Source organism: Corvus moneduloides, chromosome 2, assembly GCF_009650955.1.
Source record: "Corvus moneduloides isolate bCorMon1 chromosome 2, bCorMon1.pri, whole genome shotgun sequence".
NCBI classification, from domain to species: Eukaryota; Metazoa; Chordata; class Aves; order Passeriformes; family Corvidae; genus Corvus; species Corvus moneduloides.
This window is the reverse complement of record NC_045477.1, coordinates 42,451,774-42,475,954: the sequence shown is the minus strand read 5'-3', so window position 1 is coordinate 42,475,954 and position 24,181 is coordinate 42,451,774. Positions and strand designations below refer to the sequence as shown.

The 24,181-nt window shown below is 40.4% G+C and overlaps 1 protein-coding gene across 4 annotated transcripts in view; it reads left to right on the top strand.

The window, feature by feature from the left end:
* Positions 1-24,181, top strand: part of PDGFD (platelet derived growth factor D) — a 146,937-nt gene that overhangs the window by 92,206 nt on the left and 30,550 nt on the right. For all 4 annotated transcript variants that reach the window (XM_032099274.1, XM_032099272.1, XM_032099273.1 and 1 more), the window contains one exon: positions 19,352-19,411. In XM_032099274.1, the coding sequence (XP_031955165.1) occupies positions 19,352-19,411 (60 nt within the window). The remainder of the gene's footprint in view (positions 1-19,351; positions 19,412-24,181) is intronic.

Sequence of the window (24,181 nt, the reverse complement as noted above, 5' to 3'; positions counted from 1 at the left end):
GAACAAAAGATAGTGAAGGATACAAAAAAAGTGAAAGTGGGAGTCAGCTTGGCAATAAGGAAAGAGTGTTATTGGGTTTAGAAGGCATGTCTGGATGGTCAGTTTCACAGGCAGCATTGGCTGCTGCAGGGGCAGCCAAAGTTTCTAATTAAAAGATTCACTCCTACATTTGCATCAAACCAAGAGCTTTTTCTCCCTTCAGCATCCTGTCACACTTTCCAAAACCCTGAATGTTTACTGCCCAACTCCTAAGTCTTGTCCACCCAATCTCTTTTCCTCCAGGGTGAGAAAACTTGCAGATTTTCAAGTCTGAGATGCACCAGCTGAAGGCAGCATATGAGTCACAGGAAGCCTGAGGGCTGCAGCCAGAGCAGCCAAACCTGACGTGACCCAGCTCTTCACAGTCAGTTGTCTCAGATTGCATCGTCCCCCACTGTTCCGTAGACTGTGGTCTTAACGTAGTCCTTCTCTTGGCAGGTCTCTTCTGAAGGTCTGAGGCCCCTTCCATGCTTGCTCTTGTCTCAGACACAAAGATTGGCCCCAATCCTTCTGCTATGTGACTGTCCAAATTTTAAACTTCATTAGGAGTTTCCCTGTCTTGTGTCTTAATTTCAAAAGCCATTCAAAATTCAGAGATTTCAGGGAGAAGAGGAATCACCTATCAGCTTAGCATTAGAGGATGCTACAAGTACTAGAGGGAAGGACTAATATAGGGTCATCCAGGAATGGCAACGAAACAGTGGCAGCAGCAAAGACAAAGGAGGACAGTTAAGTGTAGTCCAAGATCAGAAATAAAGGTTTTTGTGGGTAAGGCAAACACACATAGTAGAAGAATCAAGTCCACAGAGAGAGAGAAGGCAGCAGAAACACCAAAATATCATGGTCAGAGAGGCAGGTGAAGCCCCAGACAAGCAAATATTCTTGAAAGTGAAAGGGAAAATTACAAAACCAAAGGGCGGAGAGGCTGTGACTAACAATATCAAACTTGGCAAGCACATCATGATAGAAGGAGCCTTCCCTCTCTACTAGGAAGGCATCCACATGTCAATTGTTTGTTACAGTCACATGAGTGCAGTTTCAGTTGGACTCAAGAGGGTGAATGGCAATAAGGAAACATTTTTAGCAAGGTAATGAAGGGAAATAATGATCTGTGTAAACGAGAAGAGTCATGGCAGCATGGTTAGGAAGGAAAAGAGGAAAATGAATGGGAGATTTTAAAGAGGCAGTGGACTTGAAATAAGAAAGACTGTGTCCAGGAAAGGAGGGAGGGCAGGTATGGATCAGGTAGAAAGCAAGACAAAAGTAAGACCATTTCACTAGATCAGCCTCTTTTGGCAAAACCTCTGACTGTGAACTTGAGGACTGGATTTGAATATATTTCAAAAGTGAAAAGAGTCAACTGGGAACATGACTGAGGAATTGAGTTATGGCCAGGGAAATACAGACCTTCTTGCAAGGAAGATACCGGAACCAGAAGCAGTGGGACCATTTAAGCACACAGAAGCTCCTGGAAGCTGTCAGACTTCAACTGATAAAACAATTGTTTTAATCAGAAAGGAAAATAGACCTTAATGCCTATGTTTTCTCAGCTGCAAGCATGTGTTCCTGGCAGTTTTGTTGTTTGAACAGCATGAGGGAGAACTGGCCATTTGCTCTGCTCTGTCCTTGATTTGTTGACAGCTCAGTTAAAGTGTGGCTTCTTTGCAGGATGTTGTCATCGATCTGTCTTAACATAACAGCAGTCCTGTTAATGTCCAATTCCTGCTGAAAATGCTGCATCTTAACCCCAGCCATGTGCTATACACTGGATGAGAATTCACCAAACTCGTGGCATTGGCCAAGGGCAAGGAAATGCAGCACTTTACACCTTCAAAGGATTGTACAAACACAAGTGTGTTATTTTCAAATCCAGTATCCTGTCTCAAATAATTGATACTAACAAGACTTAGAGGCATTGTTCATTTAGGACAGCTTTAGATTTTGAAGGACTGCATTTCCTGCAGTCAGAACTTACCTGTTTAAAGAATTCCTAAGGAAATTAGTGACCCAGAGGAAATTTCCACTTTTCCAAGATAAGTTAGATGTACAAAAGACACCAACAGGAAAAGGAAAAGATCATCATGTGCAGTACAAGAGGGCTACTTACCCATGTTAGAAAAAAAAAATCAGAGACTCAAAAGCCTCATTCAGTATGAACATGATTTCTTGCAAAATACAGCAGAAGCAAACCTGAAGATGCAAATTCCAAGAAGCACACAATCATATTAGCAATGGGATCATAGCATGTAAGAGTAGCCGGTAAGAGCCACAGGGATGTTGCAGTTGTTGGGAAGTGTGTAACACTGGCAGAATAGTGACTTCAGTGTTTTAACTGAATGAAGGGAGCCACGGTATCATAGCAACTGGCCATGATCTTGCCACTGTACTTGACTAAGTGAGGGCATGTATGAAGATTCATGATGAATTGTCTGTCTCGTTAGCTTTCGTGCTGTTGTGGTTTAAGCCCAGATTGAAATTAAGTGCCACACAGCTGCTCACTCACCCGCCTCCTCTCTCCACCCTGCTGCCCTGGTGGAATGGGGAGGAGGATCGAAGTAAAACTTGTGTGTTGAGATAGGAACAGTTTAATAATTGAAAATAAAGTAAAATACAATAATAATGATGATAACAAAAAGGAAACAAAAAGTGTGGTCTGTTCAGGTCACCTGTCCCATCTCCATTCCAGTTTCTTTTGCATGCCTCCTCACTGGCAGAGCATGAGACTAGGAGGGAAAAAAGAGTTCTTGACTTAGGATAAACACGACTTAGTGAAAACCTGAATCTGTGTGTTATTAACACCATTCTCTTTCTGAATCCAAAACTCAGCACCGTAACAGCTACTGAGAAGAAATTAACTGTAGCCTAGCTGAAACCAGGACATGTGCCCATGTTGCTTCCTGGTTCATAGTCATGTTTTAGTCATAATAGATCTGGATACATAAAAAAGTTCTATATGAAAGCTAATTTTTTTCCCTGTTCTTCATATGTCAGTTACAGTCAAGCAATCTCTGTTAAACAAAAATACAGATTACACAACAAATAGTCTTCCAGTGAGCCAGAGTTCACAATACTGGTGTGTGGCAAAATTGTTCTATTGGACAAGTAAGAAATTAAACCCATTTCCAAACTTGGGAAAATCTTACCTAGTTGTTTTAATTAGGGAAACAAATCAATGATTCCTAACAGTCTGGAAGTCTTGAGAATGATTTGTGGTTAGAAAATGGATGAAAGGTATTCAAGGTATTTTGTATTAAAACTACTCTGGGCAAATCAGTCAGTTTTAAAAAAAAATTTGGTACTTAAGACTTTTTTTAGAGCTTTTCAGTGTTAAAACCCATAATTCTACTTACCAGGTGTGTTGGACAGCTTTCTCATGGTATCTGTAAAGAAATATTTTAATTAACATTAAATATGCGTTGGTAGCAGAAAGTTAGGATGGATCCAACCACCAAAAATCATAATGCATGAAATAGAAGTGTACATTTTATGTGCCATAATGAGCATAACCTGGGAGAGGGCAAAGGCCACCCCGTTCCCTGACTTTGCTTCCCATGTCTGTGCAAACAAACAGAAAATATAAGTAGCTTGGACCTGGTGTTTTGACACCGTACAAGAGACGCCAGTCACAGCTTTAATGCAGTTCCTGTTAGAAGACAGAGACCTCATAGCTAATTTGTCTGCTTGGAATTGACCATTAGGAAGACACCAGAAGGAGAGATGGCAAATGCAGTAGCAAACTGAGCCTGCCATAAACACCCAAACAGTGCTGCTGATAGACGTGTGATCCTCTCTTGCATCTGCACTAAAGAGGAGGGTTAAATCCAACCATTCTCCCCTAAGTTAACCCTCAACAACACATCAGTATGCATGAACATGAGGTGAGTTTACACTGTCAAACTTTTTTAACAGCACTCATTAACCTGTAGATTACATTAGCTGTTTGTTTGAAAAGTGGGACTGTTTTAGACTGTTGACTTGAGGATATAATGCTGTCTCTGTAAATCCATATTCTGTCCTTTACTTCCACTTCAGCAACAGTTGAAGAATGTTAATATGTGAAATGATCATAATATATGAAGAACTTATTTTGGTTTGGTAAATTTGGAAGGTGTTTTCTAAAAATTTAGTTAAAATGTCAGATTTGTTGGGAGAAGAGAGATGCCATGCTTGATTCTGTAAAAAGTTTAATTGAGCACATTGTACTGCAATGCTGCAAAGAGGTGTTAATTAACTCCTCCTGGTTAATGTGGCAGGACTAATCTGACCTACTACTGTGGCCACAAGGGAAGAGGAAATGAATGGCCTGTTCTTCCCAGGCGCTGTTGCTGTTGAGCAGCCTCTGCTCTAGATTTTGTACAAAAGATGAAGGTGCACAGCTTGATTTAAGTGTACCAACTGCGTTGGAGAAGAGTAGGAAATCAGTCTGCTTCCTCTGGAAGTCTGTCAGAAGAAAATACCAGAAGTGGTATGGTGCATTGAAACATGCTAGACCTCCAACCTGCACTGAGGAACTTGTGAAAACCCATCACAGCAGGTGTTGGTTGCAAGTTGTCTGTTAAATCAAAACAAGGATTGCGTGTCTTCACAGCCTTGTGTGTGGAGAGGGTCTCCAAGGCACAACTTCATGTTCTGTACTCCTCCAATGCTATTTATTTGACTGTGTGTCAGCACCTTGCAAAGCCTGGCAGCACAATCCTGCTCTTGTACTGTTCCAGCCAAGTTTGGGTTGCAGGGTTTGTTTCAACCTTAGCACTGTTCAATGTGTTTTTGTCATTCTTGACAAGGAATGCAATTGCATTTTCAATGCATTGTGTGTAATGGGTGTTTAATTGCTTACATAATAAATCTTTGCCTTGTTTGTTGCAACAGCTGTAACTGCTGTAAACTGCTTACATGTCTGGATCAGATGATACTGATTGTTTTAAGATTACTGAATCTAAATTTAGGCGCTTTTTTTCCCCTGGTAATGTCTGATGCAGACAAACCTAGAATTCTGATGGGAGGTCATGCAGTCAATTTTCCTTCAGGAGAGGAATTTTCTGTATTGTAAATTCATTGCATGATCTCTAGTATAATTTTTAAATATAACAAGTGCATACAGAACATTTAACCATGGACTAATAAATCACTGTTGCAAAGACATTTTTTCTTTCATAATAAGTTTTAATTTCCCTTTTTTTTTTTAATGCCATACCATTGCCTGCAATTATATTCCTTCCTGATTTATGATAAAGTCTGTTCTTTTTTTGTGGGTGTATATCTCCTTCAGATATTTTCAGTGTACTTTCACACTTCTTTGCTTTCTGCTTAGTCAAGCAATGATCTCCATATTTAGCTTTTAATCTTACCCAAAAATTCAGGCTATTCAATCCCCTCAGAGTTTTTGATGTTCTTTTCAAAACTGCCCCATATTTTCCTAACTTTTTACAATGCCTCTGTGGTAGTGAATGGAACTAAGTCTGGCAGTTCAGGCATCACCAGGGCTGTTTTATGGGTGGTGTTGCCAAAAATCATTTTGGCATCAGTGTCACCTGCCAGGGTAACCTGCTTAGGCAGGTCTGTATGACAGTTGCCAGTCTGGCTGCCCTAACACTGGGAATGTGTCTTTCAATGGATTTTCTTTTGTCAGCTCAGTCCATCTTTGGGCTCCCAGGTTTCCTAGACTCCTCCTTCTATCCAGCATGTAATTTAAAAACACATTAGGTTGCTTCTTTCCACAGCAAACTTTCTTTGTGCTGGGTTATGATAATATCAGTGATTTTTGCATGTCCTCAGCGAAGATGGTTGGGCCTGCAGTTGCATTGTCCATGGGTTTGGATGCAGCATTGTGACCTCAGGGAGGGTGCTGGCTTCCAGGCCAGGCTCCACCACTGCTTGCCCTGACACCTTCTTATAGCCTGAGACCTTGCCACCTCAAAGACAGGCACAATTGTAAAATGCCATGAGATTAAGTTCTAAAAGACAGTACAGAAGCAGATGGTGGTGTTCCAGCTTCCGGTCTGGGACACTGTGCCAGCAGGGTGGGCTGTGTGACTAAACCAAGAGTGAACAAAGGGATTTGTCTGCTGTGCTGTTTTATTTGGATGCTCACTTTTCCTGTGCCTGCCACATTTACCTGAGATCCTCTTTAGTCTAAGAAATTGCATGTCTACAAAATGGAGAACAAAAATCCCAGATTCCAAACCAAGACGGTGGAAGAACAAAAATCAGCTTCAGACCACACTGAGCCACTGGTCTGGTGGGTGTGAGAAAGCTTGTCACTATTCTCATCCCTCCCCTCCTTCTTAGGTGGCATGATGACTGGAGCTCGTGGGATCTCTACACTTCCTTTTAACAATTCTTAGTTTTATTCTGACTCTGTAGCCCCAGGCACAGGTCATCCTTCCTCCCTGCTGGGGAAGCTGGTTTGCTCACAGGCTGCTGCTGTTGTTTGCTCAGCGCAGGGGTTCTGACTTCAATAACCTTCACACTCTACACACATTTCCAAAGACAGTCACGGTGCTGTGTAAATCGTACTTGTGTTTTCTATGCATACACCTTTATTAAATTTAGAACCTTCTGTTTTGCTCTGAGCACTTGATAAAGTCCATGCATGTCTTCATAATAAAGTGAGTGACAGACATGGCAGAGTGGTTTTGGTCTTTCCTTACTCGTATATATTCACACACATCTTTTATTAGTTGCAGTTATTATTTTTAGTTATTATTTTTACTTATTTTTTTTTATAATTTAATATTATTATATTTAGTTATTATTTTTAGACTTGATAGGATAAATCTTACTTGAAAATTCTTGGCTAAATGACACTGTTACATAAAATAACCGCCTGCATGGTGCTGAGCTTTGTGCTACTGAACTGAACACCTCCTCCAGCCCAGGGTCAGATTTTGCAACTCATCTGTAGCAATGAAAGCAAAAAATAGTTTTTAGGTTCCTGGAATTAGTGTATCTTCCTGTTAGATCATTTTCAGCAGAATCAAATAACATCCAATTTTTCTGTGACCCGTAACTATCACAGGGGGTCCGATGCTGGTCAGCACCGATGTGCCGCGACCTTCCTAGAGAGCATCCTGCAAAGAACAACTCTTCCAGGGGCGGTGGCAGGCCTCCCTGGGCAGCAGGGGATTCCAGCAAGTGTAGCAACTTCTCTACTACAAGTGATATCAGCTCTTTGTGAAATCACCCAAGGCAAACTCGGGGACAGAGAGGCAGGAGCCCCGTTTGGCAATTTCACAGAGGTGGCTTTTATTGCCCGGCAGCCCCTGTAAAGGGAAGGCCAGGGACAAAGACTCCCTCCTGAGGGGCAGAAACAGGGGCTTTTTCTGGGAAAGGCAGGGGGTGGAGTAGAAACCAATTAGCCCGCCGGGTACAGGCTATTAGCATAGAGAAACAAGGCATGCTGGGGGTGGTTCACTTTGTCACCATGACCCAGAGGAAGGTTGCTTATCTCTGGGGAGAGTCTGTTTGCGCTCAGGTCTTTCTTCTCCTCGGGATTGCAGAGGGCTCTTGTGCCAAGGGCTCACAGCCCTCCACACGTAACAACAGGAGTTTTTTTCATTTTAATAGTTGTTGTTTGGGAATATAGTTTAATTGTACAAAATGGTGTTTTGTGGCAGATAAAGCTTATTTTCCAGGTCCCTTTCTTAACCTGAAGGAACCTTTTTTTTTAAAAATGCGTCTGATCTTGGCAGCTATAAAAATGCTTCCTTTTAATCAATATTTGTGTCTTAATGTATTTCGTAGGTCATATTTGTAAAAAACAGTATTGAAACTCTTCCTCAGACTGTAGGAATCAGGCACCACGTTGTCTCATTATGTGTTCCTGATTCTAGGCACCATTGTTGTCCAGCCATCAATCATATAAATGAAGCCTAAATGCAAGCTCTTCCAGGATCAGACCCTCTGATAAGGAAGTCTGTGTATCCAGAATTGTCAGTAGAGACTTTTCAACAGGGTGGATATGAGCCAAGGCATAGGCACAAGGTTGTTTGCACGATTCACATTTTTAGCATGGCTAGTTTGGAGCCAGCACAGGCCTCGGGCTGTTTCCAGTGTGCAGTTTGTTGTGGCCATTCTGTTTTGCAGGGTAATAGTTGTGTCTGAAGACATGAGTCATGCTGTATCTGATCACTCTCTACCTCATTATACCACTTAACTTAGATGTAGTCCAAAAGTTCTTACATGGAGGTTGTCTTTTCTTTCGTTTTCTCATCTCTCCTCACAACACTGTGAGTGACAGAGATAATGGCATTTGTGAGCCCTGGGATTCATTGTTTGCAGGCTTATGGGTAAGTTTGAAAAAGAATTTTATCTTTGAGGAAAGAAAAATGAAAATAACAAAAAAACCCTGAAACTTGAGAAAACAGCTTAGAAAGTATGAGGCTAATTTTTCCACTGCTGTAGGGCAGCATAAAATAAACCACCTTGGGACCGCAAAAATTTATCTCACACCAAGGTCTGGCCAATAAACTTGAAACCAAAAAAAGAATTCTTGAAAGAACCTGGGCACCATGAGGACAAGTAGTCTGACTGCTCTGTGTGGTTTGTGTTGAATGCTGAAGAAGCCGCTAGTGATGGAAATAAGCTGCTGAAAACTTTGCTTTCTCTACACGTAAAGAGAAATTGGGAATGCTGTGTAGGTATGGGGAGCTAAACCAAACACAAAGCAATTGCTGTTTTTTACAGATGAGCTGAAACTTTTGTGCCTGACTGGAAATGAGATCCTATTTCAGAATGTGCATTGTATTTACATGTGTGTATTAGCTCTGAGCTGCCTGTCCTCTCAGCAGGAGCGGTGTACACAAAGTCTTGTGTGCTTATCTTACGCTGATGGTTAGGAAAGAACCTGGATGTATCAGTCATGTTCTTATTCAGGCCTTCCACCTCTTTTTGCATATGCATGAGTTTATACAGAAAAATTGGCATTATTAAACTCTGAAGAGAGAGCAAAAAAACCAACTCAGAGGAGATAATGTAAGGCAGCGGAAAATAGGACACTCTGCTCTCTATACACATAATTTATCTCCATCAGAAATATGTGAAAGTAAACACTGTTTTCCCACCTTAGCAGCAACTTTGTCTGCTGACAGTGCTAGCTCAGTGCTGGTTCAGGTACATTTTCCAGGTGCATTAAGGGATAGATTAAAAGCGGAGACAACAAGCTTGTAATATCACCTGCTGAAATCTGGAGTCTTGCATGGGTGCTGGCCTACTGCTGGTGCAGTGGCTGCCCAGGAGGGCTGGTATTCCTGGACAGGGATGAACAGGGTGGCCAGGAGGGCTGTACTAAAAACCAGCAGTGGAAACTAAACACAGCAGTGCGTTTGGTACTTTAAAAATGCTGTCTGGTGTTCAGGAAAGACTCAGAGTTTTTGAACCACAGAGCAAAGTGTCTCTGCCAGAGTGTGTGAGAGCACTCTCCCTGTGTTTTCTCCTCATAAGCCTGCATTGCTGATGGAGGTGGGCTGCCAAAAAATCTGGCCTGCGCAGACCAGCATTGCAAGGCCAGGATGTTTGGTGTCAGCTTGGTGTCTCCATAGACGGGGTATGTACCTACTTCCTGCAATTTTATCAATACTGATACCACACCCACATAGGTTAAACCTGGCTTTGCCTGTTATCTGGAGAATACCATCATCAGTTTCCAGAAGAGCTGCTTGCGCACACAAACGTCACGTTTTTTCTGACCATAACCCTGTTCTGCATTCATGGGAAGGTAGTGAAGACATGCAAATGCTCACACAAGCCTGCCAGTGAGGAGAGGCCCCACCTGTGCCTGTGGCCCCCTGGGAGGTGGTAATTTGTGGTCATGTGGCATCCTCTTGGTGATTTGTGGTAGTGGGTGTCCCCTTGGTATGGTGAGAGCATCTCCTTGTGCCCTGGGGAAGATCTGTTTGTGCAGGTGTAAGTCACCCTCCATGCTGTGCCACTGTGTCACATTTCAGAATAATTTCTTGGGGTTTTATCTTTGTTCCATAAAGGCTCTTGGTACCAGTTCCTTTCTGAGTCCATGTGTGCCATCAGATGGAGTTTATGGCTTGTACCTTTTTCTCCACTTACATTCTTTTAAGTGAAAGCTTGTTTTTCTTACCTGCCACTGCTTCTGACCTCTGGTAGTCCTACCATATTTCTTTGTATTAAATGATGTTTACAACTTCTTTTTATTTTTTTTCCAGCTTCAATTCTCTGTGACATTTTCCAGGTCATTAGTATAAAACTGAATTAAACTGCTTGTCTTGATTTTCACTGCTTGAAAATATTTAGCCTATTATAATTCTACAGCCATCCTTAGTCTATTTGGTTATGCTTGTATTTAGTCAGAATTCAAATAAAATATGTCATGCACTAATCGTGGCCCAGTACACACCTTTCTGGTCCTGAGATTATGGCCTCAGTTTGGTGTTTAGAAGGATTTTCAAGGCCATTTTTTGGTAAGCTGATCCCAAAACTGATAACATGGTTTAGTTAGATTGTTTACAGAAAGGTGGCAAATGTGTTTTTTACCTGGTCTTTATTCATGGTGTCACTTACAATTGGTGTTTGTAAAATAATGCATAAGAGAAATGAGAAGCATAACTGCTCCTAAGGTACTTGTATTTAGCTTTAACAGCAGTGGTGTTTCTGAGGAGTAGATCTGGGTCTGGAAGTTCAGTTGGAATACTTTGGTTTTTTGCTTAATTTAGCTGTTCGATGAAATTCAAGTTTAACTATATCCCCAATAAGCAGTATCCTGTGCTGTGTGCAGTAAATCGACTGCTTTTGATCACATCAAAAACCTGGAAAAGCGAAGAGAAAATGGTTCTTTTATTCTTCAAAGATTAGGCATCCTTGCTATTTTTATGATTATTGAACATCTTAGAAAGCTTGGATAGCAGTCTTTTTTTGTTGTCCTAGAAAATGCAATGCCTTCCAGTCAAAGCAGGAGGGTGAACAAATTGCTTTGTTTTGCATTATCTGTGAAACACAACACATGCTCCTGCTGCATGCTTACTGCAGAATTAAACAGCATCCTCTGTCAGAGAGCTCAAAAACAAATGGATCCTTCACAAAAAATCAATAGGCTGGGATTGCTGCTAGGGTAGCTAATATCCCTTACCAGTACCCTTCTACATTGTGTCCTCAGCTTTAGAATTAAATTTGCTTAGCTGCATTAGAGTTTTTCGTTATTACTATTATTGCTTCCATGTTTCTCCCAAATCACGTCTGAAAATCTAAATGTGCATGTCGGAGCACTTAGCAGATTCTCCTGGTAGAACAATGGAAAACTTGGAATATTAAATTAAATTACACTGTATTTGTTAATATTTTTTTTCTCTGATTATGGACCGTGTTTAAATCTATAAAGTATGTGTAGAACTCAAGTGGAAAGAAGTCAGAAAATTAATACCTTGTTCCTAGGAGGTTTTCTCTCAATAATATTTTTCCTTCTATCCCTAGTACTGGGGCCTTTCAGTACATTCCCATTTGGTATGAGTCACACCAAGAAGGAGGACCTGAAATAACCAGCTGTCACTGCCTTCTGTTAACTCTGAAAGAGTTTTTTGCCCACCTGGACACTGCCGGGCAAGTGAAGTATCAGCTTCTTCAGTTTTGCTCAGGGCAGAGTCACCTATTACCAGGGAGGCTGCTTCCAAAACCCTGCCAGTCAGCATGGCAGAAGTTCACCGAAGTCCTCACAAGGGCACTAGACACTGACCTGACAGCAAGTTTTTGGCCCATGGGATCACGCTTCCCAAGCTCTTTTCCACCTGACAGCCCTGGACACCACTTTGATGTGCAGCATCACCCTGATCAGGACCCCTCTGGATGTTTGTTCCCCGCTGCCCTGGCAGAGCCAGCATGGGGTATCACAGGGGGACCAGAAAGCCCTGCAAAAGGGGACGCCACCATGGCCCAGATGTGCTTAGACATGGACCCAAGGTGAGCAAGGAGCCCAGTTGCCCTCAGAACTCTCCACTGTTGCTGCCAAAGGATGGGCACTGCAGACCGTAAGGCACGAAGCGTCACTTCTGAAAGCAGGTCTCCTTTATACGCAACAGGAGTAGAAAGGGAATAGGGAGCAGATGCAGTGAAAGCTTAACGCACCTGGATTGCATCCCTGGATTGCAGTAAGGTGAGCCAGGGCTCACGTGGAGACGGTGAATGCAGTGGCAGCCTAAAGCATCAATGACAGGAGAGTGGCCAGGGCACCTTCACACTTGTAAGTCTGACCTAGAATGCTTACAGGGCACTTGTCAGTAAAAAAGGTGGTTAAGGATGCAGGAAACCAGAAAAAAACTCCACATCTCTTTATCAAAGAAACTCTTTCCAGACTGAAGGATAGCCTGGAATGGAAGGAAATGCTGTCCAGCAAATATAGTTGCTCTTCAGAGGAACATCTCACCCAGTGTCATGCAGGAAACAGTCCCTTGTGCTGGAGAGGATGGCATGAGGCAGTCAAAGGGAAGGCAGTGTCTTGTAACGCAGAAGGGAGTATCCAGCCAGGGACAGCTCGCTAATGGGAGTTTCTGAAAGATTGGTCTTATGGTCAGTTTTATTTCTGGGACGTCTTAGGGACCAAAGTACAACCTGCAGAGTAGCATTTTAATGGCTTTTACAGCACACACAGTGCTGAAGTGCATTGCTCGTGAATGGGAAAATCAGAGTATCAGAGAGGCAAGCTGGATGACCTTGAGCAGCACAGAACTGATTTTCAGTGAAATGGAATGGCCCAAAAATGAGCAAAGAGGTCCCTCATGTAGAGATTAATAGCAAAAGTATTTGCTGTTAAATCGCATCTCACTGGTTAGTGAAGAGGGGAAAAGAAAATTTCTCAGTGTACTAGGCATGTGACCAATGAGGCTGTAGTTGCATCTTTTCTGGAATACTTTGTACAGTTCTGGTCTCCATGGTACAGAGCAACCACATTTTTCTTGGACTGAGTTCAGGGACAATGGAGGAGAAAGGACATTTCTTACTAAGGGCCAATACAACTTGGCTTGCTTAGTGTAATAAAACGGATGGTGAGAGGAGGTATAACATCTCTTCAGAATTACTGCAGGAAGCAAACTTGGGAGGGGAAGAAAAGGATAAAGCTGGTACTTACATAAGTGGAATAAAGATAAATTTAGCTTAGAAACAGCCAACCAGTCTGAGCTATTTGGAAGAGACAGCCTGGGAGAGCCTTTCAAGTTTTGTGTCCTGGTGTTTAATTGCAGAATCAAAATTTGCTATTCAGATAAAAATGGCAAAGGAGGAATTGCAGAATATTTACAGTGAATGTTAGTTGATTCGTATTTTGTTTACAATTGCTTAACTGCAGTATGCAGCAGATTAGCTATTAGCAAATCCCTTGTACATGGAGATATGAGGACTCTGTGATAAATGGAAAAAATAAAGGTAATGCACAATTTGCACAGCATGGTAATGAAGTCCTGCACACTTTCTTTTGGGTATGTGTAGCAAACAGGATGCTCATGGGCATGATAGTGCCAGATGACATCTGATTTTTCAAAGGCATAACTATTGTCTCATTTGAACAAGTACTATGTGACCTTTTAGATAGATCATTTAAGTCAGTGTCTTGGACATTCTTCCAGTATGCACCCAGCAATGCCTATTTCCAGAGCTAGGTGAAGGATGAAGAGGAGTGTTGATGAAACATAACTGTTATTAAATATATTCTTCTGCTTCATTTTTACTTCAGCTTTTCATAAGTAAGTGCAACAAACTGCAGTTAACCTAAGTCATTATTACAGCCTTAAACTTTTAAAATTTTAAGTATCTTATCTTTCCTGTTCATTTATAGCTAGTAAATGTGTCAGAAAAAATCAGGAGGGATTTTAAATGTCGCCTTGCACTAGTATTAACTTCACTGATAAGGTTGTGGCTACTGATATGTAGTGGTAACTGGGCTTCAGAAACTCAATTTATGTCTTTCTTAGGGGGTAGGAATCACACTACTACATTTGAGATCAGACAGTTTGGTGGCCGGCTGACCTTTTTTTACTGACTTTAAAATACTGTTGTCATGGATGGCCTGCCTTTATGGGACTGCATCAAAAAATAGAGAAGACAATTCAGTATGATTAAAGTTATTTGTTAATTTCTTAGCTGTTTCAGTAATAGCTGGCATTAGTGGTAAAATTTGCTCGTACTTCCAGTTTGGATATTGCTGCCTCCACATCTCAGCTACCTGGATTCGTTAATGCTTGCACTGCCAAATGAAAGACATTGGTAATAGGCTCTTTTAGCAGAGTATAGATTATTATCTGGAGAGACAAGGTCAAGTCACGTCTAATCTTCTTGAAGGACACTGGCCTCCACTTAATGTTTCATTACAAGGCATCATTCCCAGATTACGAACCATCATTGGTGCACACTTTCCAAATTCAGTAATCTTTATTTTAACGTCTGGTCACCAGAGCTGAACAGAGCAGTGGTTTGACCATTACTGTAAGAAAAATGCAGCCTCTGGCTTCCTAGTGAGTAGTCTGCTGTAGGTATCTTTCAGCATCCTTAGTAGAAGTGTTAATAAATACTATTCTGATACCAAATTAAAACCTAGCAATGTGACAAAATGAAAGTATGGTACAAGAAAAAGATATTTCAAAGGGTAAATCTATATGCTTATATTTATAGAAATTGGAGTGTACTAAAATGCTACATGAGAAATTAAATTTAATCAGTTGAAGTGTACAACCTTGAGTATGTATCACAGCATTTTTTTGAATGGAACTGTGATTTTTCTTTTGCCTCTAACTTACATAGCACCATTTCTGTTATACGGCATGTTCTGAGTTTGGAGTTTATTTGCTTGAAATCTGTGTCACTTTGTATAGGAAATGTAATGCCTATAAATTCAATTGTTAGCAAAAATATAGATACTATTGCTTGTGGCAGAAAAAAAAAGAAGGAAAGATTTACAGGTGATTATAATTTGTTATTACTATATACAAATACAAGTTTATCTGCTTATCAGCTACCTGTCTGCACATAACTGAATGCAATAGATACATATTGACCGTTGTTCAACAATGGGTACAATTGAGTTTCTGTTTATTAATCTAAATGTTAGGATAATTTTGTCTCTTTTTTCTTTGAGATCGACCCTAATTTTTCCTTAGAGACCTTCTTCCATTGTCCTTTGTCCCTAATTCTTACATTCCAGGGAGGGCTCACAACTTCTTTTTGGTTTTGTACTGGACCTCTTTGAACATGCCCCATTTCACCCATGATTCGTTTGTGCAGGATCTACTGTGTTCTTCAGTGGATCTCTTAGTCCCATTCTTCTGTAAATTTCTGGAAAACACTTCTCTTTCGGATCATTTATAGTCTAAATACCACAAATGGGGTGACAACAGGCAGAGCCCAACACTTCAGCTTCTCTGCCTTAATTTTTTCTTAGTTTACTTCATTCTTTCCCTTTCTCATGCTTACTTTCCCCAAGATCATGCCTGCATTTTGACCCTTTCTCCCTCACTTCTCCTCTGAGTAGAAGGGCACAGTAGAGAAGGTGGCTCCTTTAGGACAGGACCTTATTGAACCAGCAGGCCCTAAGCATCAGTCAGGGGTGCTGCCTGGACTCTTCTTAATCGCAACTCTTTTGAGAACCTTTCCCACACACTGAAGTGGAGAGCATCACCTCAGCTTTCATTAGCAATATTTTGTAGTTGTTTTGTCAGATAAACAATTTTTTACCAAATCTAATCCAATCACCCTATAAACCTACAGATTAAGAAAAAGAGTGGAGAGAGAAGCTTACAGAGATATGGGGCTTCTTTGCACTGGAGAGAGCTGTCAGTGTCCTGTGCCAGTCCTGTGGTGGTTATTGCCTATCCCAGGCATCCTTCCTCACAGTAGTCATGCACCAAGATGGCAAAAAACTAACCTACAGTGATAACCTATGTGAAGAAGTGAAGAATCACAGTGCTTCTTGCTTTTAATTTGAGGACCAGGCAGTAACTCAGCATAGCTGGGAGGACTCGCATGTTTTGCCACGTGGGTGGTACAACAAAGTGAGTCATGACAACATGCTTCTTCTCAAACTGGTGAGCTTCCCAGCCACATCCCAGAGGTTTTCCTGATGCCTCTCTGTTCCTACTGACCCTGCCAAGCCCCATGGCTTCAACACAGCAGAGCCTGTGCTGCTGCAGGTCATGGACCCCCAGGCTGCAAATCATCTTCCTCAGAAACCAGTGCTATCTGGCTATGCAATCGCATGGATCATTAATAGCTGTGATTTTGCATCGTGGTCTCCACTTGTGAAAGTCCTGGGTGAAACACGGATTATTCCCTGCAACTCCTTGTCACTTATTGGTGATCAGTGGTGGGAGACAGGCTATAAAGTCAGTCTGCAAAGGAGAGAGTAGCTTTTCTTTGTCTGAAACAGAGCCAAGAACAATATATCAATGGCCATACATATTTAACTCAGAGGACTGATTCAGGATTTGTCTTGCTGAGGTGTAGTTTTGGAAGTTGATGCTTGGAAGTCATTTTTCTTCACTAAATGTAGCTGCTATCAGAAGGTGATTGGCAGTCCTGTTGTTTTGCCTGTATTTTTGCTGCTTGTAGAACAGCTTATTCAATGCTTTCCTGAAGTCTCTGGTAAAGTTTTTATGTTACCATGACAAAAATACAAAAATTGAAACACTGTTGTCAAGGTGATGTATCCAAATTATTTCCACCTTGTTGTTCAGGATTCAGTTATAAAAGATGTGAAAATTTTGGTGTTTTTTTAAATGTTTTAACTAAAAGTTCTAATATGTTTTTAAGTAATGAAGAAACAACAGCCAAAGAACAGCCAAAGCAATCATCATAGACAAATTCACATGAACGAGGTAGTATGAATTGAATAGATAGCACTGAAAATAGATTTGTCCTTCAGCCTCTGCTAGGGGCAATGGTGAGAAAGTAGGAGAGGGTTTTGTAATGATGAGAACCACTTTGATATTATTATTTGAAATAGCTGCAAGCAGAAGCCGTAGATAATAATAATTTCCAAACTGTAGAGGTTGAAAGCACCAAGGAGCCAAGAATGACTGCAGCTGCCTTGAGTGGTAGTGGAACAAAGCCACAGAGTTGTGAATAGTTTATGCAGATTGAATATAATCAGAGTCAAAATGTGCAGTCATCAGGTTTGGGATCCAAGAAGCAGGTGGTACACGTGTTTATATCAGGATTTTGGAGGGGTTTCCTGGCATGAACCAACTCAAAGAATCACAGACTAAAGAAACAGTTTTGATATCCATGTTTAGATAAAACAAGTGGACCATCCCTTTGAACACAAGACTAGAGTCTTCTCAAAACATCCAGTGAAGCAAATTGTTTCTGTTTTAAAATAATGCTTTAGAACTCAGTGCCACTTTTTTTCCTGGAAGTGCTAAATAGAAGCTAATGACAGAGAGGAAATTATTTCCAAGTTTTGCAACTGGCAGCCTTTACCAGAGGATTCATGAGCTTTTCAAATACATTTTTATTTAATTTAAATTGTGGCTTGTCAAGAACTGGGCAACCAAATGTGTAGACAGTGTGGCCAAGGTAGGCATATTCAGAATTATATATGACCTGATTATAGCATTTGCAGATTTCTTTACTGTTTTTAAGAAAAAAAATCTGCATTCAAAATTTCACCAGTGTTTTGCTTCTGTATTCTTAGCAGAAAATGATCACATAATTATTAATGTTTTAATTGCCGTGCAGCTTCAGTGGTCTCTTAGTGATGGGGTTTCTTAATTTCTGCTAATCTTAAATACTGAAGAAGAAGAAACAGTAACAGTATTGAATAAACAATCTTGTGACTTTTGAGGCATTTAAATATTTTTCTATAGCAAATGAAAAACATTAAAAAGCCAAGTATATTGATTCTGGATCTGAAAGCAGCTCTGTTCCTTCTTGACTAAAGAAAAATTTTATTGGTGAATTAGCAGATTATGAGATCAATTTTCTGTTTTCCATTCCTAAGAAATAATTTAATATATGCATATACGTGTGGTCCAATCCAGGATCAAGTCTAGGAAGCATCAGCTGTGCAGTTTCCCTTCCATTTTCTCTTTCCTTTGCCAGCTTAAAAAAAGCTTATCAAGTACTGAGTCGCTATGAAATTGTGAGCCAAGGCATTGATCCATCTTCCTTAAACTTTTTCATTATAAATTATATTATTAGAAATTAAAATCTCGGTATGCTGTCACTTCAGTCCACTTTCCTTACCTGCATATTCATTCTGATCATTAGCTATTCACTGCATGTGTGTGTTTAATAACCATTCTGTAATGCTGCCTTTTTTTTCCATTTTTCACAGTTTAGTTCTTCCAATTGAAAATGAGTGAAGCTGCCAAAAGATTAAAGAAATGGGTTCTTCTTTATTTAAGTAGTGGTTGTTCATCACTGGTCAGATAAGTGGATTAGAATTTAGGTGACCACATGTCAGCTACAGTTTTGACATCTGTATCTAAGCTCATCCTCCCAAGTTCCCTTTATAGAGATAATGGAGACCAAAAAATGCATTTTTAGGGTGCACTGTCATCCCAAGTTAAGCTTCTAAAACAGATCAGATGATTTGCACCCTGGAAATGCCAGGTTTAGTTGACTGTAAATGGAAACAAGACAAACTAGCTTAAATGTTGGCTTTGTAGATGTCCAAAGATCGACGATATGAATCCCATCCCGGTGCTCAAATTAATAATAAATGCCCAGAGATTCTGTGCAATGACACTGTTAATGGGAATGTACAGTGGCTGTGCTTTTTGATGTGAAGGACACAGTGCAGTGATGATCATGTACTGTTCAGCACAAGCACCAAAAGCAGTACAGTCATGTTAGGACTACTTTTCAAATGGATTAGATTACCCTGCTTTTCACCTTGACTAAGTAGTACCAAGGAATTAGCATGTTCACATTCTTTCCAACAGATCAGTTTGGCAACTGCATTAATAATCTGACTGTTGAAATAGAGAGATGGTGTTTAATATTTATATTGGCAGATGAATGTAGTATCCTTGACCAGATTAGGTCCTACTATGCAAAGCAGTATATATCAGATTGGTATTATTATTGTTGTTGTTGTTGTTGTTAATAATAACAATAATATTAACAACAATAATAATATTCACCCATTCTTGTTCAAGCAAGCTCACAAGGAGTTTATAAACATTGAAAAGGGAGGAACCTGAATGGAAGTAGCTTTATTTAGGAGTGACTCATGGCAAGGGACTTCTGCCTTAAAAAGAGTTAGAAAAAGTAACAGATGTTGAATGCTGAAACATTTTGTAGAGTCTGTAGTTAATTTAGGATATTGCCGTAATGGTGATTTTTCCTGTGTGTTTTTCCCCCTTAGGATGATTTCCAGCACGCAGCCTCAGAAACCAACTGGGAGTCAGTCACAAGCTCTGTCTCAGTAAGTAATTTCTCACTGTTTTGCCCATGGATGGATTGGTAGGGTGGCTTGAATCCAACTCAATAAAATGGCACTTGCACAGAGAAACCTCTTTCACCTTTGAAAGAGGATGAATAAAGTGTTTATCCAACTCATACTGGAGTGAAACTATGTTTTTAGGGATAAAAGATTCAGGATATGCCATTAGCTGTTGTAAACACACAAGACAGCCATTGGGAAACATTTCTTGCTTTCAAACTAATCCTGCCAGTATGAAAATACAAGATACAAACTTAAAAATTTTAATCATAGAGTGTTTTTACCTACATGGAAGACTATACATAAAACAGGCTGGCAGGAAAATGTGTCTAGCCTTTCATTGTCAATACTGAGAAATTCTTTTTAAGTGTTTCCAATAAAATATTATATATGAAGTCAGATATAGTTACTCTGTATTCAGCAGTGAATTGCAACTTGGAAGAAAAATTAAGGAAAAAAAAAAAAGAAGAGTAATCCAGTGTGAAATTTTATTTTTTTCTTCATTACATTTGATTCGTGTCATTGGCAAAAAATGTGTCTTCTCTTTTCATTTCCCAGTGCTGGGGAATGGCATAGTAGCATGAGAATTCATAATATGGGCAGTCCTCTTCTGTGTGCTTTGCTGCCTGCTCTGCACCGCGTCACAGCTCTTGTTAACTCCTCTTAAAACACATGAGATGGGGATAAGTGCTTAAAGCAGACTTTACACCAGTGTCTGGAGCATTCATGGAAGAGAGCTTAGTGATAGCACCTTTGCTACAGTAGCTACCAGGAGTATCTGGTGAAGGAACAATAAATAAAATATGGGTAAATTCTACTGATCAGGGTTCAATCAAGGCAGCAAGTAGAGAGAAAATTCTGTGCTGCCAAAATTAGAAGATATTAAGCCAATCACACTTGTGTTTACTCTTGAATTTGCAAATGGCACTTGCCTTTCATGATACAATTCACTGATTGCCTGGAACCAACTGTGCTGAAAGTCTTGAGGAGTGATGTTAGCAGGGCTGAGATCTACTGGATGTGCCAAGCAGGAGATGCTAGAGCAGTTTTACTAAAAGATATGAATTCATTTTTCATTCTAATATGGGCTTGGGAAAAAAAAAATCAATGTGATGGAATATTTTGTTTAAAAATATGGTAGGCTGATGTTTGAAAAAGTAAGCCTAGGGCTCCCTCATCAGGTAACTATGTAAATCAGACTAAGCATATGGTAAACGCCATGTTAGTTAACATCCTTAACATCATAAAATGCACAGTATACCAAACAATAACCTAGTGTCCTTTTCATATTGAAAAATTAAGTTCATCTTTTGCATCCTTTTTTTTTCTGAAAAATTGTTTTTAATGTGTTCATTACAGCTAAGGAAGTTCAATACAAATATTACAGGTATCAAGCTGATGCCCAAGGTCACATGGGAACCTACAGCTAAACCAGAAGCAGAACCTCAGTTTCATTGGTTTTCCCATGCCATTCCCTATCTAATAAAATACACTTTCTCCAGCACATTGCACATTGCACCCACAAGTCCTTTTTATCCTCAGAGAAAATAAGGTTGGGAGATTGAGCAATTTTTTACAAAGGCACCAAGGAGAATGTCTGAGGACATCTAAGTTCTTCAGGAGAGAAAGATTCAGGGATTCTGTTAAGGTTTTGAGAGGCAGAAGGACAAACTCAGACCTGTCAGTGTTGGACAAGATGACATACAATTCTGCTGATGCTCATGGCAGGTCTAAGTTTCTTCTCTCAAGCCCACAAGTAACCCAAGGACTCATTTTAGGACCTAGACACATTACAACTCTCAGAATTTTAGAGTGAGAAAATTCTTTCTTCCATGTCTAAGGTCATATTACAGAGTTATATTTTGTTTTGGTTTTTTGTTTGGGTTTTTTCTCAGAAAGTTAAAACAAATGCTTCTTTCCTTAACCCATCGTGGCAAACCCAGGAAAAAAAAAAAGAAACAAAATCCACTCCTTATAAGGTTAGTTTCCATTATATGTAAAGTAATTTTATGAACAACAAAAAAACTGTGATGCACATTGAATTGCCTGTCGGGCTCACAATAGAGATAGGAAAGTGAAAAGAATGAGCGAACAGAAATTAAGGGCAAGAGCACATACCAAAAAAAGATACCTTTGTGTTCCAGTAATTGAAAAATTTATTCAGTGCTTTCAAGAAATGCAGAGGAGGTACATAATATGGAAAATCTTTGCTCTTCATTACTTCTTACATTTCACTCTTCCTCTTGCCCCCTCTTTGGATGTGATCTCAGAAGTCAGATTATGATGAGCACAAACTCTCCTAAAGCCAGCGCCTCATTCTTGGCAGGACAAAAGAGAGGCAGTTGGGTTGGCGGCTTTAAAGTTGCTTTTGGGCCTGTCACATGATGTTGCTGCCAGGAGGCTATCTGAGCTGTTGAAATAATTCCTCTTGATTTGGCTGTCACTGAGAAAGAGTTAAGCTTTCTTCAGTGTTTGAATGAGGCTGCACAAATCTCTTGAGTAGGAGCTTTTATATGAAAAGAAAATGGGGAATCCCAGCTGCCTGTATGAGTGTGAAATGCCCTGCATATTCACAGCCTGACCTCCACTTCTGTAATGAAATGTACAGTTGAACATATGGAATTAAAAACTCCTGCATTGAGTAAGCCACACACCTGTGGCCTGATTTTTATGCTCCTGTTTTTTCAGCATCCTTGCACTCTCTCCATTGCTTTTGAAAGGCAGTCAGGGTCTGATCTTTCCCTGCTGATTGCCATCAGCTCCACCAAGCTCTCCTCAGTAATAAAGTAGCATTTGGGTGCCTTTTCCTTTTGTAACCTCTGTGCCTGTGTTAGCACGCTGCATGACGCTGGCTGCACCACTGCTTTAGATAGCAATGCTGTGTTCACTTTGCTGGTGTGAGCTCTTCCACTCTTGGGACTTCCATCTCTCTGACAGTCTCTATTCCAAGCCACTTTGAAGTCAGGAGAGAGGCTTTGAGGTATGCCTTCCTTTTTAAGGGGTCATGAATTTTTACAGGGCTCTGCACTGTGTCTTAGCACTGCGCTAGAGAGGCACTGCAGTCACAAGTGGGCCCTCTGAAACGTCTTAGGGCTATTGGTGGTAAGCAGTAAAGCACACCTATGCTTTCTTGACTGCACTATTGTTTGTGTTTGCTGTTTCTTCTCTTTCTGAATTTTAATAATTTGGACTGTCCATATTTTCAGCAAACATATGCAGGAAAATGTCGAGGATTGTTACTTATGTGATATAGCTTACCATTAGAGACAAGTGTTTAATTTTAAAAGATATATATGCTGTAAAACTATTATAGTAGGAATTGAAGGGCACTATTCTGCAAACGAGTGAGTGAATTTACTCACATGAGTTGACCCTCCCATTACGACCCAACTGAGTGAAGTTAATCACAAAGATTAATAGTTTAACATATGCATTTACTTGGGAGATGAGGCAAAACAAATATTTTGGGAAGCCATTAATTTTAACTGGCATATTTCTGCTGCATTACTTCAGAGCTGGGTTTTAATGAAAGAATTAAGGTTTCTAGGGGTTTCTCCCCAATGTTTTAACTTACAAGACCAAACAATTCTTGTGCTACACTATGCCTGTTGTTGGCCAAAATCATGTATTTTGATTGTGGTCCTTCAGAAAGTAAGAGATCTGCATTAATAGCTTTTCTTATACATATTTTACATAGTATTTGCATACTATTCAGCCTTGTGCTTGGACAAGGGAAAAAGTGATATCAAGATAGTGAATATTGTGATTCTAAATAAAGAATCTTAAAAATGTTTCAAGTCCTCTCCAATAAAACTGAAATTGCTGCAGTCATTCTTTCAAAGTCAAATTGTGCCAGAAGTTCGGTGGGAGCACTCAGACAATGGTATTTGGTCCTTACTGGTGGAAAATAAATACTCCATTTGGTATTATGATATAATTGTGAGGATATTACTATACTGGTCATCCAAATATTCATTGTTACATTGCTGAGATCATAGAATTATAGAATGGCTTGTGTTAGAAGGTTCCTTAGAGATCACCTAGTTTCAAACCCCCTGTAATGGGCAGGGATGCCTTTCATTAGACCAGGCTGCTCACAGCCCCTTCCAACCTGACCGTGAACACTGTCAGGGATGGGGCATCCACAGCCTTTCTCAGCAACCTGTTCCAGTGTCTCACCACCCTCACAGTAAAGAATTTCTTCCTCAAATCTAATCCAGACCTACCTTCTTTCATTTTAAATCCATTCCACCCTGTTTTATCACTACATGCCCTTGTAAAAAGTTTCTCTCCATCTTTCTTGTAGGCTCCCTTCAGACATTGGAAGACCACAGGTCACCCTTATGCCTTTTCTTCTCTAGGCTGAACAATTCCAATTATCTTAGTCTTTTCTCCAGCCCTCTAATCATCTTGGTGTCCCTCCTCTGGACTCACTCCAACAGGTCCATGTCCTCACGGTGCAGGGGACCCCAGAGCTGGATGCTCTGATCTCCGTGGGGTCTCACCAGAGCAGAGCAGAGGGGCAGAATCCCCTCCCTTGCCCTACTGCCCACTCTGCTTTGGATGTAGCCCAGGAAACCACTGGCTTTCCTGGCTGCAAGCACACTGCCAGCTCATATCCAGCCTCTCACCCACCAGCACCCCCAAGATCCAAATATCATGTTTTTTCTGTTTGCTTAATAAGTTGTATTTTTGGTATAAGAGGCCAATTCAGTGTCAATTCATCAGTGTTTTGTAATACATTTAATTTTG